Source organism: Hyposmocoma kahamanoa, unplaced genomic scaffold, assembly GCF_003589595.1.
Source record: "Hyposmocoma kahamanoa isolate Upper Pololo Valley unplaced genomic scaffold, ASM358959v1 99705, whole genome shotgun sequence".
Classification (NCBI taxonomy): Eukaryota; Metazoa; Arthropoda; class Insecta; order Lepidoptera; family Cosmopterigidae; genus Hyposmocoma; species Hyposmocoma kahamanoa.
In genome coordinates, this window is record NW_020656003.1 from 3,220 (window position 1) to 17,398 (window position 14,179).

A 14,179-nucleotide genomic window follows, 5' to 3' on the forward strand; every position below is an offset into this window, starting at 1 on the left:
ACATTGCGACCGAACTCGTGACACTTTTTGAGGTAAGAATTTGAGCTTTTTTAACCTTGCATCCTTCTCTGTATGATACGTATAATCAGTTTATGTGGTCAGTTTATTGCATTTTTGAAAAATAATGTGTTTTATGAGGTGTGCATAATTTGCACATTGCGACCGAACTCGTGGCGAAAATAATTTATTCAAATAATTTTTCATTTGATATTTTGTTTTAGATTTTCCGATAAAATGGCGAAGAGGAGACTCGATTTAAGCAACGACTCGGATATCGAGGAAATAAGAAACCTTTTGGCAGTCAAAGATGATGATGATTCGGCACAAACAGAAGATTTGGGCGAAGAAAGCGACGTTGCTTCGGAAGATGGAATTGAAGAGAACGAGGGTGACACGGTAACTGAACAGGAGTGTTCTGATAAATCTGAAGATGAAGAGGATTATGACACTGAAGAAGAAGGTGCTCCTTTTGTATTAGGGAAAGATAAGACGACCAAGTGGACCAGGAAGCCACCGAATATTGTCAAACGCAGGGGGCCTGAAAATATCATAACCCGCCTTCCTGGTGTCATACAGGCAGCCAGACAGGCCAGAACTCCAGTTGAGTGTTGGAGTAACTTGTTTAGTTACTCCGTACTTGAAATGCTTGTCAAACACACCAATAAATATATCGACAGTGTCAAAGATAAATTTTCTCGATCAAGGGACATTAGGGAAACTGATTTGATTGAAATCAAGGCGTTTCTTGGTTTATTGTATCTTGCAGGGGCTTTCAAAGGAAATCGTCAAAACTTGGAAGAGCTCTGGGGTCGTGAAAACGATGGCATTGAAAAATTTAGCCTCGTCATGAGCCTCCGACGCTTCAAAACCTTGATCAGGTGCCTTCGGTTTGACGATCGTGACACCAGAACTCAAAGGAAACCGCCTCTGTCCAATCCGTGAAATATTTGAAATGTTTGTGGAGAATTGTCAGAAGAGCTATTGCTTGGGAGAGAACGTCACCATAGACGAAATGCTGCCAGGTTTCAGAGGACGCTGCCCTTTCCGGCAGTATATCCCTTCAAAACCGAACAAGTACGGGATCAAACTTTTCGCTCTTGTAGATTCAAAAATGACCTACACCTACAACCTGGAAGTTTATGCTGGCCTACAGCCTGAAGGGCCTTTCAGAATAAGCAATAAACCACCTGATGTGGTGAAACGAATGGTTCAGCCGTTACGAGGATCTGGGCGAAACATCACAGCCGACAACTGGTTTACCGACTTGGAGCTTGTTGATTGGCTCAAAAAGGAAAAGCTAACATATGTTGGCACTATAAGGAAGAACAAGAGACAGTTGCCTCCAACATTTGTGTCTGTTATAGGAAGGAAGCAGTACTCCAGCATGTTTGGGTTCAGTGACGGGAAAACTCTGGTCTCATACATTCCCAAAGAGCGAAAAAATGTAATGCTCATTTCTACACTTCATAATGACCACGCCCTTGATCCCTCATCTGGACAGTCAAACAAGCCTGAAATAATTACATACTACAACTCCACAAAAGGTGGAGTGGATACTGCAGATCAAATGTGCTCAACTTATGATGTATCCCGAAACAACAAGCGTTGGCCCATGGTAATATTTTACGCGATGATGAATGTAGCCGGAATCAACTCCCTCATCATCTATCTTGGCAATGAGCTTGAGCCAATGCGTAGGAGGGTATTCCTCAAAAAGTTGGCCCATGAGCTTACACTCCCAGAGCTGCAGAGAAGGAGCCAGAAAACGCTTGGAATTCCCAACAGCCTCCAGATCCGTCTCCGGAAGTTTAACCCCAACAAAGCATCTGCTGCTGATGCTGATGCGGATGCCCCGCTTCTAAAGAGGCGTAGATGTGAACCCTGTACACTTGAGGTGGGTTTTAGGAGGATGACTGTGTTGAGATGTGTGCGTTGCTCGAAGGCCATCTGTACTAAACACTCTAAACAGATCTGCGAAGAGTGCAAACTTGTTGTAGTCCAAACTTCTTCTGAGGTCCCCCAATCCAGCGATTCTGAGGATTAATTTGTGTAATAGGATGTCTAAGAAAAGACTTAGTGATTTTTAGTGCTTAATTTTAAGGTTAAGGCCACCATTTACTTTATATGCTGAAAGATCTTTGGTGGAGAGTAAAAAAACGGTTATGTTATACATACTGTGTTTATGTTGATTAAAAAACTTTTTTTTTCAATATTTAAGTTATTATCCCTTAGTCTAAATCCTAGTGAAGGTTGGGGTGGAGTGGGGTTGCAGATATTTAAAGGAAAAGGGAGCTATGCCAATTTGAATTTATGTGCATATTTTCCACATTGCGACCGAACCAAGGTCCAAAAAGGTTGCGACTGACGTAGGGTTAAAAATAGGCTTTATATTCCAAAGAAACCTATTGAGCTATTTGTTGATCTGTGCTCTGTTTGTGAGAAGAAACGTGCAGTACTAAGGAAAGGTATAGTAACTCAGCCGATAGTGTCCAAGGATTTTAACACACGAGGACAGGTGGATTTGATCGATTTACAGTCTGCCCCGGATGGAGAATTTAAATGGCTGATGAATTATCAAGATCATGCAACAACATTTTTACACCTCAGACCACTAAAATCGAAGAAAGCTGCAGAAGTAGCCATGGAACTTTTAAAAATATTCTTGGAATTTGGCGCCCCCTTGAAATACTAAAGCATTTCATGAAATGAGCAAATCTACGATATGGCCACGACATATACATAACAAACAACAATGAAGTGATGATCTCTTTCCTTGGCAAAGAGCTCCCTGAAAGAGTTTTCTGTTATCACATATCCCTTCCTGACGAAATCTATACACTACCAACTATTCAATGCAACAATTGCTGCCGTTTTGGGCATGTGAAAGCTCAATGCACATCAAATCTCAGATGTTTCAAATGCAGTCAACCACATACTGGAGATTCTTGTAGTGCCTCCCTATACCAACGTGTTTATTTTGTTGTGGCCACCATATGGCCACGGATCTCTCTTGACCGGAACAGACTAGACAGACATCGATTAAAGTTGTTATTCAACTGAAAACATCACATACTCAGAGACATTCCTTCGATTCCGGACTGTTCGGAAATTTTTTGCTGACAGCGCTCGCCCTATGACATCTCGATCTTTTGCAGCGCCCCTGTGTTCTCCCTCAACCTCTCAATCTCATATTTTCCCACTACACTCTCCAAGCTCCACCGGAATCCGTCAACTAATATATATTAATAATAAGTATTATAAAAGTATGAATATCTAGGAAACGAAACTATTTTTCCGGATTTAAATCGCGTATATTTGTTTTTTCAAACAAACCGACGTTTCAGGTTCTTTATAGGTCCCATGGTCACGGTTGACTGATGTTGCCATGGGACCTGTAAAGGGCCCGAAACGGCGGATTCTGTGAAAAAACAAAAATACGCGATTTAAATCCAGAAAAATAGTGTCATTTCCTATGTGTAACAATCGCGAAAACCTAAGAACTCGAGTATGAATATCTTTAGAGCTCTTTGTGGTGTATGGTGGGGAGCCCATCCTTACATTCAAGAATTGTTGTATAATGCTGTAACAAAGAGTAATTTTGATTACGCGTCATTTTTATTAGAGCCCTGTAATAAATCTGTTATTAGTTATTAGTTATTGGGACAATATACAGTTTACGTCTTCGTGTTATTTTGGGAGCGATGAAATCATCCCCGATCCACGTAATGGAGGTTGAAAGCTCCACATATAGGGACCATAAACATCCTCCGTGTATCTTAAAAAGCTTCAACAAATCTCTCACTGGTCCTCCCGTCAAGCAATACTCTCGTAATCGTAAAGGTGGTAAATAATTTACCTTAGGGCGTTACAGTTTACGGCGTTAAAAAGCTGAAAAAAGCCGGGTACAAAGATCTATGACAAACACATAGAGGAATTCGCAAGATCTGCTGGCTCAATCTTAAGCTCAAATGGCAGATCGCCCTATTTTCGCGTGGTCACAAGTTCGGGTTCTGAAAGGTTTTAGGAATTTTTCTCTCTTTAATTCCATCTTTGTGTTAAATTATAGGAAATAATTTACCTTTACAAGGAATAATAATAGAGTGGTGCACATGCTATGAATCATGTTTCAGAATTTACAAAAAAGCAGCAAAAATACAAACAAAATAATCAATAACATTGCAGCAAATATAACTGTAGTAGCCACAATAACGATGTTATATTAATATTGTAAGTAAACAGAACCGAGCGTAAAATAGCACTACAAAATAGTTAATCAAAATAACATTACTTACCGCTGTTGATACGAAATATAATCATCATAAAAAAAGTCCATTTATATTTTTTTTATATATTTACATTAATTTGGTATTAATATACATCTATTGAAATAATGAATTAAAATAATATTGGAAATGAAACTATTTTTCCGGATTTAAATCGCGTATATTTGTTTTTTCAAAGAAACCGACGTTTGGAATGTTTTCTTTGCAAAATTAAAAATAAGGTATTTAATTAATAACTATAGTGAAAAAATAGGGTGGTTTGCATCAATATTAGACATAACTGGTTGAAGACTGTACCACCTCAGTCAACCGTGACCATGGGACCTGTAAAGGGCCCGAAACGTCGGTTTTTTGAAAAAACAAATATACACGATTTAAATCCGGAAAAATAGTTTCATTTCCTATGTGTAACAATCGCGAAAACCTAAGAACTCGATAAAATAATATTATAAACTGTAACATTTTGTTACATTAGAATCGGGAGTAGTGGATGCAAGATTATGATCTTAATGATAAAACTTACTACATTTACGCATATCTAAAACCTAATGTGGGTTGAGTTAGTAAACATAAATATAAAAATGTAAATGCAGGAACTTTCTAAATCAAAGTTCTATAGAGACAGGACTTTCACAAAATGCTTTATAATGATTTTGATTAGAGCCTAAAACAAAATCAAATAATTAAAAACACATTTTTTTTAATGATAGCTGTTTGGCTAAGGTATTAATATCAAGCTTCCCCTAGACCTTTCGAAAATAACGCCACACTGTCAATATACTCTCAAAATTGGCGTTACGCGAGAGAGATAAAGATAAAATAAATATAGAGATAACTAATACTTTAGCAATGCCAAAGTCGGTTACCAGAGGCAAGACAAAAAAATATCTATTTTCGCGAATGTTCTTCATTTACGTTAAAGTTGGGAGTTACGGGAAAAACATTCCACAAGTATAAGAGCAGAAAAAAAATGAACTGTTTTGCACAGTATGCCCATTCAAATTCACTAGAGTAATTTTATTCTAGTGAATTTGAATGAGCATATAGTATGGTACAAATGACATATTTTTCGCGAATTGAGAATAAAAAAAATTGGTTTTCATACTAAGTGTATGAAATCTCTTATAAAACTTAGAAACATCTACCAGTAGACAATTCATTTAGTAAAACAATCTAAGTACCAGGGCTCAATCTAGGGTTCTTTCTAAACTATGTATACCAAACTCACAAAACTCGGTGGCACTTTTGGTTCTAGACCCAGACCAGAACCAAGTACAGAAAAAAACATTTTCTAAACTGATTTGACGGCGCATCGGATTTGAAACCGCAACGAGTAGCAACCAGATTCATTAGCGTATAAATATCAGTAGTGAACACTGGCAGATTAGTAGAGACTAGACGAAATAAGCAGCCAGCTGCGCCATTTTGTCCTTGGGTTGCTTGTTGCGGTGCTTAGCAGCGCGCGCGCGGCCGCCGCGGCCTCGGCCCGCCGGCGCACGCGACGCTACTGCACGGTGCTTCTCCACCTGACGGATAATCACTCATCTTTGACCGATGTCCTTTCATCTTGACTAGTTAACATAGTACATTTGCTTTCGCTCAGATACGGCAGCTGCAATGTGTTTTGGCTTATTTGGATTAAATTAAAAAAACTCAACCAACTGACGCGCGTAGATTATTCTTGTTTCAAACAGAAGCGGTCCGTGGAAGAATTTCGAAAAAAACAATTGACAATGCTTCCTACAGCCACGCGGTGTCCATGCGTTGATGAAAACACAGCTACGAGTTAGAGACTCGCTGTGGCTCTAGCCCGCTACAGTACCAAAATCGTTAGGGACACCGCGTGGCTAAACGGTCAGACTATAATTGTATCAAGGTACAGGTTTACCCATACTCCGTCCAATCTCGTTTGATTAGAATGACAGATGGGCAAAATTCGGACGACGAAAATTTGTAGCAGCGTCCTACCTTTTTTTGTTTTTAACACGACAAAACAATAATAAATGTTTAAATATTTTACATATTTACGTTACCAGTCATTAACATACATCATTAAAATTCACAAATCATTGAAAAATCACTTTTGGAATTAATTACACTAACAATATTATTGACATTTATTTTCACAACCGTCACGATGAAATTACGTCTCATGGAAGAAATATTAGTGATGGGATGTGTCCCATATGTCCCATGTGTCCCATGTGTCCCATATGTGTGTCCGTAGATATGTCTGTGATGATGTCTGTGATGTGTCACAGACATATCTAGATAGACGCCGCAAGTGTACGTACTTCGCGTGCTCACGCGCTCGACCGTTATCGTAGAAAAACACCAGTCGAAAACGCGAAAAATGCATAATTGTGCCATTATAAACTGCAAAAGCACCATAACTGTGGGTAATCGAGTAAACAGGGGCGTTTCCTTCCAAAGGCAAGTGATTTTGTAATCAGAAGATGCATAATTTATTTTAATAATAATTATTCTGATTTTGTATGAATTTCGAGAAATCAAATATGCAAGCGAGTGCATGCCCCATGATTTGTAACACATTGCAGCTTTTACTTGATGCGATATATTCGTGATCCTTTGTTAATAAGCCATGAATATCGAACTTTTGTATAATGCATTCAGTTTTGTGTTACGGCCGCTTGTACATTTTTTGGCCAAATTAGACATTTCGTGATATATACGTTAGGCAACAGTGTTCTCGATTCTGATCAATTTTGAAAACAAAGGGACAAAAATTATTATTACCTCAGCAAGATTATAAAAGTATTCTATAACTTTTTGTTATAAAGGTTAGTAACGCCTCGTTTTTTTTTTTCACTTTTATAGTATCTATAATATCAGTAGTATCTGTAATATCGATAATTTTTGCAGCAAGTTGCCTCGAATGTCCGAATATAGTGAGCAAATAATTACATACATCGCCGGATATGTAGTACGAGTAATACAAAAAATATAAAATGCAAAGAATGTAACAGTGTGCTGTCTTTACAAAAACCTGGAGTTGATCATACGTATGAGTTCGTTGCTTTCGAGGATGAAGATGATCTAGTTTATCCCACCTAAGATGCTATCCAAATATGCAGAGTAGCAGAGTTAGAAATCCGAGAAATAATAAACAAATCACAAAAATGTCACACAAGGCCGTCATTAAGTAAACCTCTTCTGATTAGTAAGATTTCACCATATTTTGTCAGCAGTAACATTTTCATTCATCTTGCCATTCATCAATTTGATCAATTACCAACAGAAAACCATCTAGTAAAATTAATTAAGGCAGTCGCAAGGTCATATATTAACGTGCGTTTTCATTATTTAAATTAATCGATAAAATCTTCTATTACAACAAGATGTTACATAATAAGCTAATTTTATTGGAAGGACAATAATTTTAATATTCGATTAAAAATTAAAGTCTTAATTTTTTTAAGTAATCAACATTTTTTAAATACAAGTAATATTTTATCTTATTCTAGTATTTTTCTACTATATTAATATTACGACTTAGGACTACTTATAATCAACAAATACTTGAACAAAAATTATTCTATTTAGAATCGATTAATTGAATGGAATACGCGTATTCCGATTGAACGGTTCGATTTAGAGCGGAAGGAGGTTTCCCATCATTAAACAGCTCTTGTGACGTCATAGTGGGTACAAAAAATGTGGCACGCTTGGTTTTCATGCAAATTGCTCTACTTGCGGCGTCTATCTAGATATATGTCTGTGGGACACATCGAAAACATAAAGTTGATTAACTCATCCAGTCGAGCAATGGGTAGCGGTAATTTTAAAAATGTTACGTTTGTTATTTTAATTGTTTTTCATTTACTCGTGTTATTTCGAGCTACTTCGTGTTATTTTCGGCTAAACTTTGTATGTTTAGTGATTTGTATCTAGTGTTATTAACATACAATTATTTAGCTATTCTCAGTTACACTAATATAAATTAAACTGAAAATTAACAATACAATAAAATTTCATAAAATCGAACTAGCAATAAAATCTATGTGGAGTGCATGAGTATTTTTAATAACAATTGTTTGGGTTTTTTAAGTTGGCAGCACTGCAATGTCGTCTGCCATCTAGATTGATCCAGAATTATGATTCTTAAAGACATCCCGCGAGATAAAGTAGATAGTATTCAATAGTAAATTTACACATGTTAACCTTTTATCCCGTAGTGACAGTAGGTACAGTCAAGAGCACGTCAAGCTTTACGCTTTGTACTTTGGACCGGTCTTATCGTAAGAGGCATAGAGTTGGATTTAAACCTTAAGTATCAAGCTTGACGTGCTCTTGACCCTGTACATAATTCATTTGTAAAGCTGATTCAATAAATATACCGGTTAAGTACAAAAGATAATGGGTAGGATTATAAATAGCACGTGGGAAAAATGAAAACCTGAAATACCAGGTAGTCAACTACCTGCCGTTTAGTTAACACATTTCTAAAGTTTAGTTAGTTTACTATTAATTAAATGAGTTGATTTCAGTCATTACCATGATTATAACACTGATTTAAAATAAGTCACAGTTCAGTCGAAAAAAGTTAACCTCTATTCTCGATTTCACTGATCTAGTCCCATCACTGGTTCAGCGAGATCGACATGTGTCATTCTAATGTTAGCTACATTGTTACTACTATTGCTATGTTAGCTTGGACGGAGTATGGTGTAAGAGACAGCCAATTGCTAACCCTGCTCCACAATAAAATTCAACAATGTCATATTTTTTTACAATTCGAAAGTTTTGTCTCATTTCTACTTCTATAATTTGTGGAAATAAAATTATTATATAAGCACTATCAGTCACTCATCATTATCGAAGTCGTAGGAAAGCACATGAGACTTGTCAACTTACGTCTCAGGGTTTCGGGTGCAGTGGCAGCGTCCCTCAATCTTTGTGATTAAAAGCTCCGAGTGGCACTGCAACTGTTAGGGACAGGCGTGTCACTTACCACCGGGCACACGACTTGTCCGTCCCGTCACTTAGTAGTATAAAAAAAGTCGTGAACAAAAAAGATCCCAATCTGCTATTTTTTTTAACTACTGGTATGCAATAACGACAATATTTGCTATTCTGCTAAAATCCGGTTGCAACGGGCGGCGGTTGAGTCAAAATAGAATGTCAGTGCAAAGGCATTCATTCAATCACTGACGATCGATGTTGCGTTTCTAAAACTACCATGGAAATATGAATATCTTAATTTTTATCTCATTTAATCAGCAATTTTGTCATTAATTCTTTATGCCATATATTTAGTAGACTACGTCATCAACGTACGATCGACGCCATTAAAAAGCAGAAATACCAAAAAAGTGCAAAGGCTTTTTTGAATGGCAGCTCCAGACAAGTCAGTTTTAGCAGAACAAAAAAATACAAAATTTCTGCCATTGGCACTCTATCGACACACAACAGACATGATTTTAAATTAGCAGACTTAAGGCCCAGATTCAGTGGGAAGTGGCACAAAAACTTGGGAGGCTTATACCCAGCAGTAGGTGAAGTCAGGCTATTATAATGATGATGATGAGGCCCAAATCGCGTGATGTCACAACACTTAGCAATGTCACAAAGTTCTTACTCACCAAGGCACTAAAAGCGGGCTCACAATACAGACAAGCCGTCATCTCTGTAAGAGCTGCAGGAAGTCGAGTTCTCTCAGCGCGGTATTCGACAGTGACTAATTGCGCACCACATGCACTGCATTGCTGCTCGCAAACCGACACGCGCGCCGCGTCTTCGAAGATGTTGATTATGACGTCACATCTAAACAATATAGACGGAATTAAAAATAAAACACTCTCTCGCTCTCTTTTTTCTAATTGGGAATTTTGTTGATTGAGGTTCAATTTTAAGCCGTATTGTGCCAGGGCCAGAGATGGGCAGTGGGTGAGAATCCAATCAACTCCTCCGAGTTTTAAACGGGCCTTTACCTAAAGTACCGGTGTCGCCACTTTGTAGTTTATTGCATTTAGACCAGACTGTAATACCTAGGCACCTCATTGAGAGACGACAAAAGATACTTAATTTATAGGCATACATATAAGCGGGTAGAAAGACACTGAACCATGATAAAAATGTTTATAACACTACATTGTGCTATGACGAGGAACCGTAGAGGTGTGCCTCGTATGTCGCGTATAAACTCCCAGCATATCTCGCCTTAGTACTGGGGCGGGAAAACCTCCCCTTTAGTACAACCACTGCTCAACATAATAATAATAATAATAACATAATAACGCACACACTCAACATAGCCCCGCTCTAGAGAAACCCTGTGTCGCGGGTGCCATGGGCACACACATAGACAACCACAAATCACACCCAAACTCACGAGAGAAATAAATGTAGGCCATACAAATATTTCTCCCGGCCCGGGAATCGAACCTAGGACCTCAGCGTGGCAGTCCGGCATGGTAACCGTTCGGCCACGGAGGCAGTTTTAAGCTTCAATAGCAACAGAATTTAAGCTTCGATAGCTAGTAATCGCGGTGCACATGCCAGCTACTACCGACCCGATTGATGCCAACGATAGGCACCCACAGTCATAAGCGTCAATGAGGCTAGTCTACTACGGGTCGAGACAGCACGTGGCAAATTGATACTCATAGAACATGTATCGTTACAATATTAAACTCGGCAATTAACTTAGTTGTGTGTCTTTCCACCGTGTCTATGCATGTAGTAATGTTAAACAGTACATAGAGGAACTTACCAGTCGTTTGTCTCTTAGGGTACTTTCACTTACACAGCCATATCTCTAGTTTTAACCAAACTGAAGTGCACTCCGTTCCTACCATTGCCGTTGACGTTACTACCGTCTCGATAGTGTCAAAGTACCAAGTTAGCAAAGGCAAAGCAGTGTTACCACAATACCAAAAAATGGGTGAAGTTCGTTTACTCACTGAATAATTGATTATCGCGTAATTCGCGACAGCCGGGTTTTAACCCATTTAATCGTGGGCATAAACGGCGAATATGGAAATTGGTATAATTCCATACTTATTACAAATTTCGATGTAAAAAATCTTTTATAGACGAAAAAGAGGTAACTCCACACAATGACAGGATTGCAAGTTGGGTACCTTGCAATCCTGTGGATTCTCACTACTAAGGACGCACTTACGATTCGAATTTTATGAAGATCGATTCTAGTGCATACGATTTAACGATTTTTTATATCGATATATTTCAATGCGATTTTCAAGCGAATCCATTCAATGGAAAGGCAAATCGAATCGTCTAGATCAGAAAGCAATGAACACTTTGTAATATCATTGAATTTGAACAAAACTCGATGTACAACAAATATTTAGTTGTAAATAGTTTTTGCCTTCGACTTTAGGCGTTAATGGGTCTTAACTTGATTTAAACCCTGATTTAAACAGTTAACAAGTAGTAAATGGGAGTGTTCGATCTTTGTATTAATAATTATAACAATAAATTATAACAAAGTAGTAAATAGTTAAGTTACATCTCTGGCCAGAACTATGCGCTAAATAACATAAAAGTGCTAGACATAGAGTCGGTGATAGTGCAATTACGCGTAACTAGCATTGGATTAAGAGTTTCCATTTCGGTAATTTATATTTTATTCGGTTATTTAGTGGCCAAATCAAATCCGCGTAATAGTGGCAAGCAAATTAGCGTGATTTACGGAAATGTATTGTTATCAGTCCATAGACAAGATAAATTAATGCTTACTGTGTAAAAATGAAAGTTGTAGCCATTGAAATAACAAAGTAATAATTTTAAATCCCTCTCCTGTCAAATTTGTTTTACTGCAGATACGCGCCTTTTACCAATGCTACAAACGCGGATTTGCACTATTCCCGACGATAGGTCTCTTCTGACCAAAGGGTGGAGAGTGGAACAATTCGAATTAAAAATTTTACCATGTTTTCGAGCAACTTCCATCAGATATACCGACGTATACAATAAAAAACGTTGGTCAATAGAAGTAAAAAATTATGAAATTAAATTTCTTTCTGTGTAGAATACTTACACTACACAGAACACAGGAGGCTGGAAGGAGCAGGCTCAGGACCGGGACGAGTGGCAGAATCTGGTGTCGGAGGCCAAGATCTACTTTGGGTCACTGAGCCACCGTAGTAATTAAGGATGTATACATAGGTAATAAATAGTACACTTACCGGTTGCAGGCGAGCTTCCACCGCGGTGCGGCGGGGTCGAGCACTAGCACGCCGGCATCACATTCCACGCAACCCGACACGCCCGTAGAGTTCACACCGTAGGGACACGTAGGATGCGTACACGAGTTGCACCCGAACCCCTTCTTCATATCCCTGCAGAGCCACGCTTATGGTCATAAGCAGAAAATTTGCAAATAGTCACCTACAAATAATAATGTAATAAAAGTAATGCTATTATTACTCGGCGATGAGCTTGCGGTCAAACAATGAAAATAAACAATTGTCAACTGTAAAACCGTCAGGGATCGTAAACATTTTTTCAGATCCATTTTAATAAATCTGTTAATACAGTTCTACAATGAATATTAAAGTATATAAATATAGCGCACACTCATAGCCCGGTACTAGGGTAACCCTGTATCGGGTGCCATGGACACATACGTAGATAGACAACCACAAATTACACCCAAACTCGCGAGAGAAATAAATGTAGGCCGTACGAATATTTCCCCGTCCTGAAAACGAACCTCTCTCGGGACCTCTGTGCGGCAGTCTAGCATGGTAACCGTTCGACCACGAAGGCAATTTAGTAAGTTTATTTATTTATTTATTAAGAAGTTTGACACGTATTTTTTGTTTATATACCGATCTATTTGTAGTAATAAAACGCTCTTTTGTGTCCCCCGAAAGACCACCATTAAAAATCTAAATGTTAATGTTTTAGTACAATTTTTTATAAGTACGTACCTGAACGGTGGATGATTATAGCAATAAGGGCAAAGAGGGAAGCTCTTGCCTTTGTTCCCGGATGACCAGGAGAGCAGTTCAAAATCGTCCAATGGACATTTGAGTTCACGATATATGCGGACTGTCCCATTCTGAGGTAGACCGTACGTGTCGTCGCAGTGGGAACAATGAAGACGAGCTGGTTTAGCCTACAAGGCAAACAATAGAAACATTAAAGCAAGACTGAACACAATTTGTGTTTAAAAGCTTACGAAGCCTTATAAAGCCTTTACATGCTTTTGGACCCTTATATTAAAACTAAAGTGTCCTTTTCGCCAGTGGAATGACTTAATTCTTTAAAAATCCGCAAGATGGTGCAAATTCGCAATCTTTTGTCAGTTTTTAATTATTTTTGAAAATCAATGTTATTCTCTTTCTTACAACTTTACATTACAAATCAATAAAGACAATCTTGTTTACCTGAATATACCGCATGTAACGCCTGCATTTGCCGCATCGCGACAGTGCCTTTCCACTCGCTTTCAATGACGAAAAGTTTACTTCGAACAGTTGGTCCATCGCCTCGATAGATCTGGTGAAAAATTTGATTATATATAATAAACATAAATTGAACACAAAAAAAAAGCAACCGCTCTACCAACTCAGCTACAAATCGAGTCAGCAGACCCCATGAATTAAGTTTGTTACAGATCTTTGTTTTTTGGTTTTTAACGGCTTTTTGCCGTGAAGCCACCTGTGAGAATCTATAAAAAAAAATTCACTCGACGAGGTACCTTTACTTTGCCGTTGCCCGATATTAGTAAAACGGTCACAGGTTCGAATCCTGTCCGATCGAAGGACATTTTCTTTGTGTTCGAGCTTGATATTAACAATTAAACAAACCAGTGGAGTAACTTCACAAAAAATAATTGAATATCATAGTAGGAAAACATCATAATAATAGGGGTTAAAGTATGAAATTGCCGATTTGTACTGAAA

The 14,179-nt window shown here is 38.1% G+C and overlaps 2 protein-coding genes across 2 annotated transcripts in view; one reads left to right on the plus strand and one right to left on the minus strand.

The window, feature by feature from the left end:
• The first annotated feature begins 952 nt into the window (after positions 1 to 952).
• LOC113239257 (piggyBac transposable element-derived protein 4-like) lies at positions 953 to 2,044 on the plus strand. The gene has a single exon (XM_026476181.1). It carries the CDS (start codon positions 953 to 955, stop codon positions 2,042 to 2,044), a length of 1,092 nt encoding a protein of 363 aa, XP_026331966.1.
• Positions 2,045 to 5,312: 3,268 nt separating this feature from the next.
• Positions 5,313 to 14,179, minus strand: part of LOC113239258 (DNA topoisomerase 3-beta-1) — a 15,696-nt gene continuing 6,829 nt past the window's right edge. Inside the window, exons 11-15 of the mRNA XM_026476182.1 lie at positions 13,661 to 13,772; positions 13,202 to 13,389; positions 12,455 to 12,607; positions 9,887 to 10,067; positions 5,313 to 5,809 (exon numbers count right to left, since the gene is read on the minus strand). Of these exons, the coding sequence (XP_026331967.1) occupies positions 5,678 to 5,809; positions 9,887 to 10,067; positions 12,455 to 12,607; positions 13,202 to 13,389; positions 13,661 to 13,772 (766 nt within the window). The 3' untranslated portion in view covers positions 5,313 to 5,677. The remainder of the gene's footprint in view (positions 5,810 to 9,886; positions 10,068 to 12,454; positions 12,608 to 13,201; positions 13,390 to 13,660; positions 13,773 to 14,179) is intronic.

What these genes read in the sequence shown, in the direction of transcription:
- LOC113239257 (XM_026476181.1), top strand. Translation starts at nt 953, where the DNA reads ATGTTTGTGGAGAATTGTCAGAAGAGCTATTGCTTGGGAGAGAACGTC.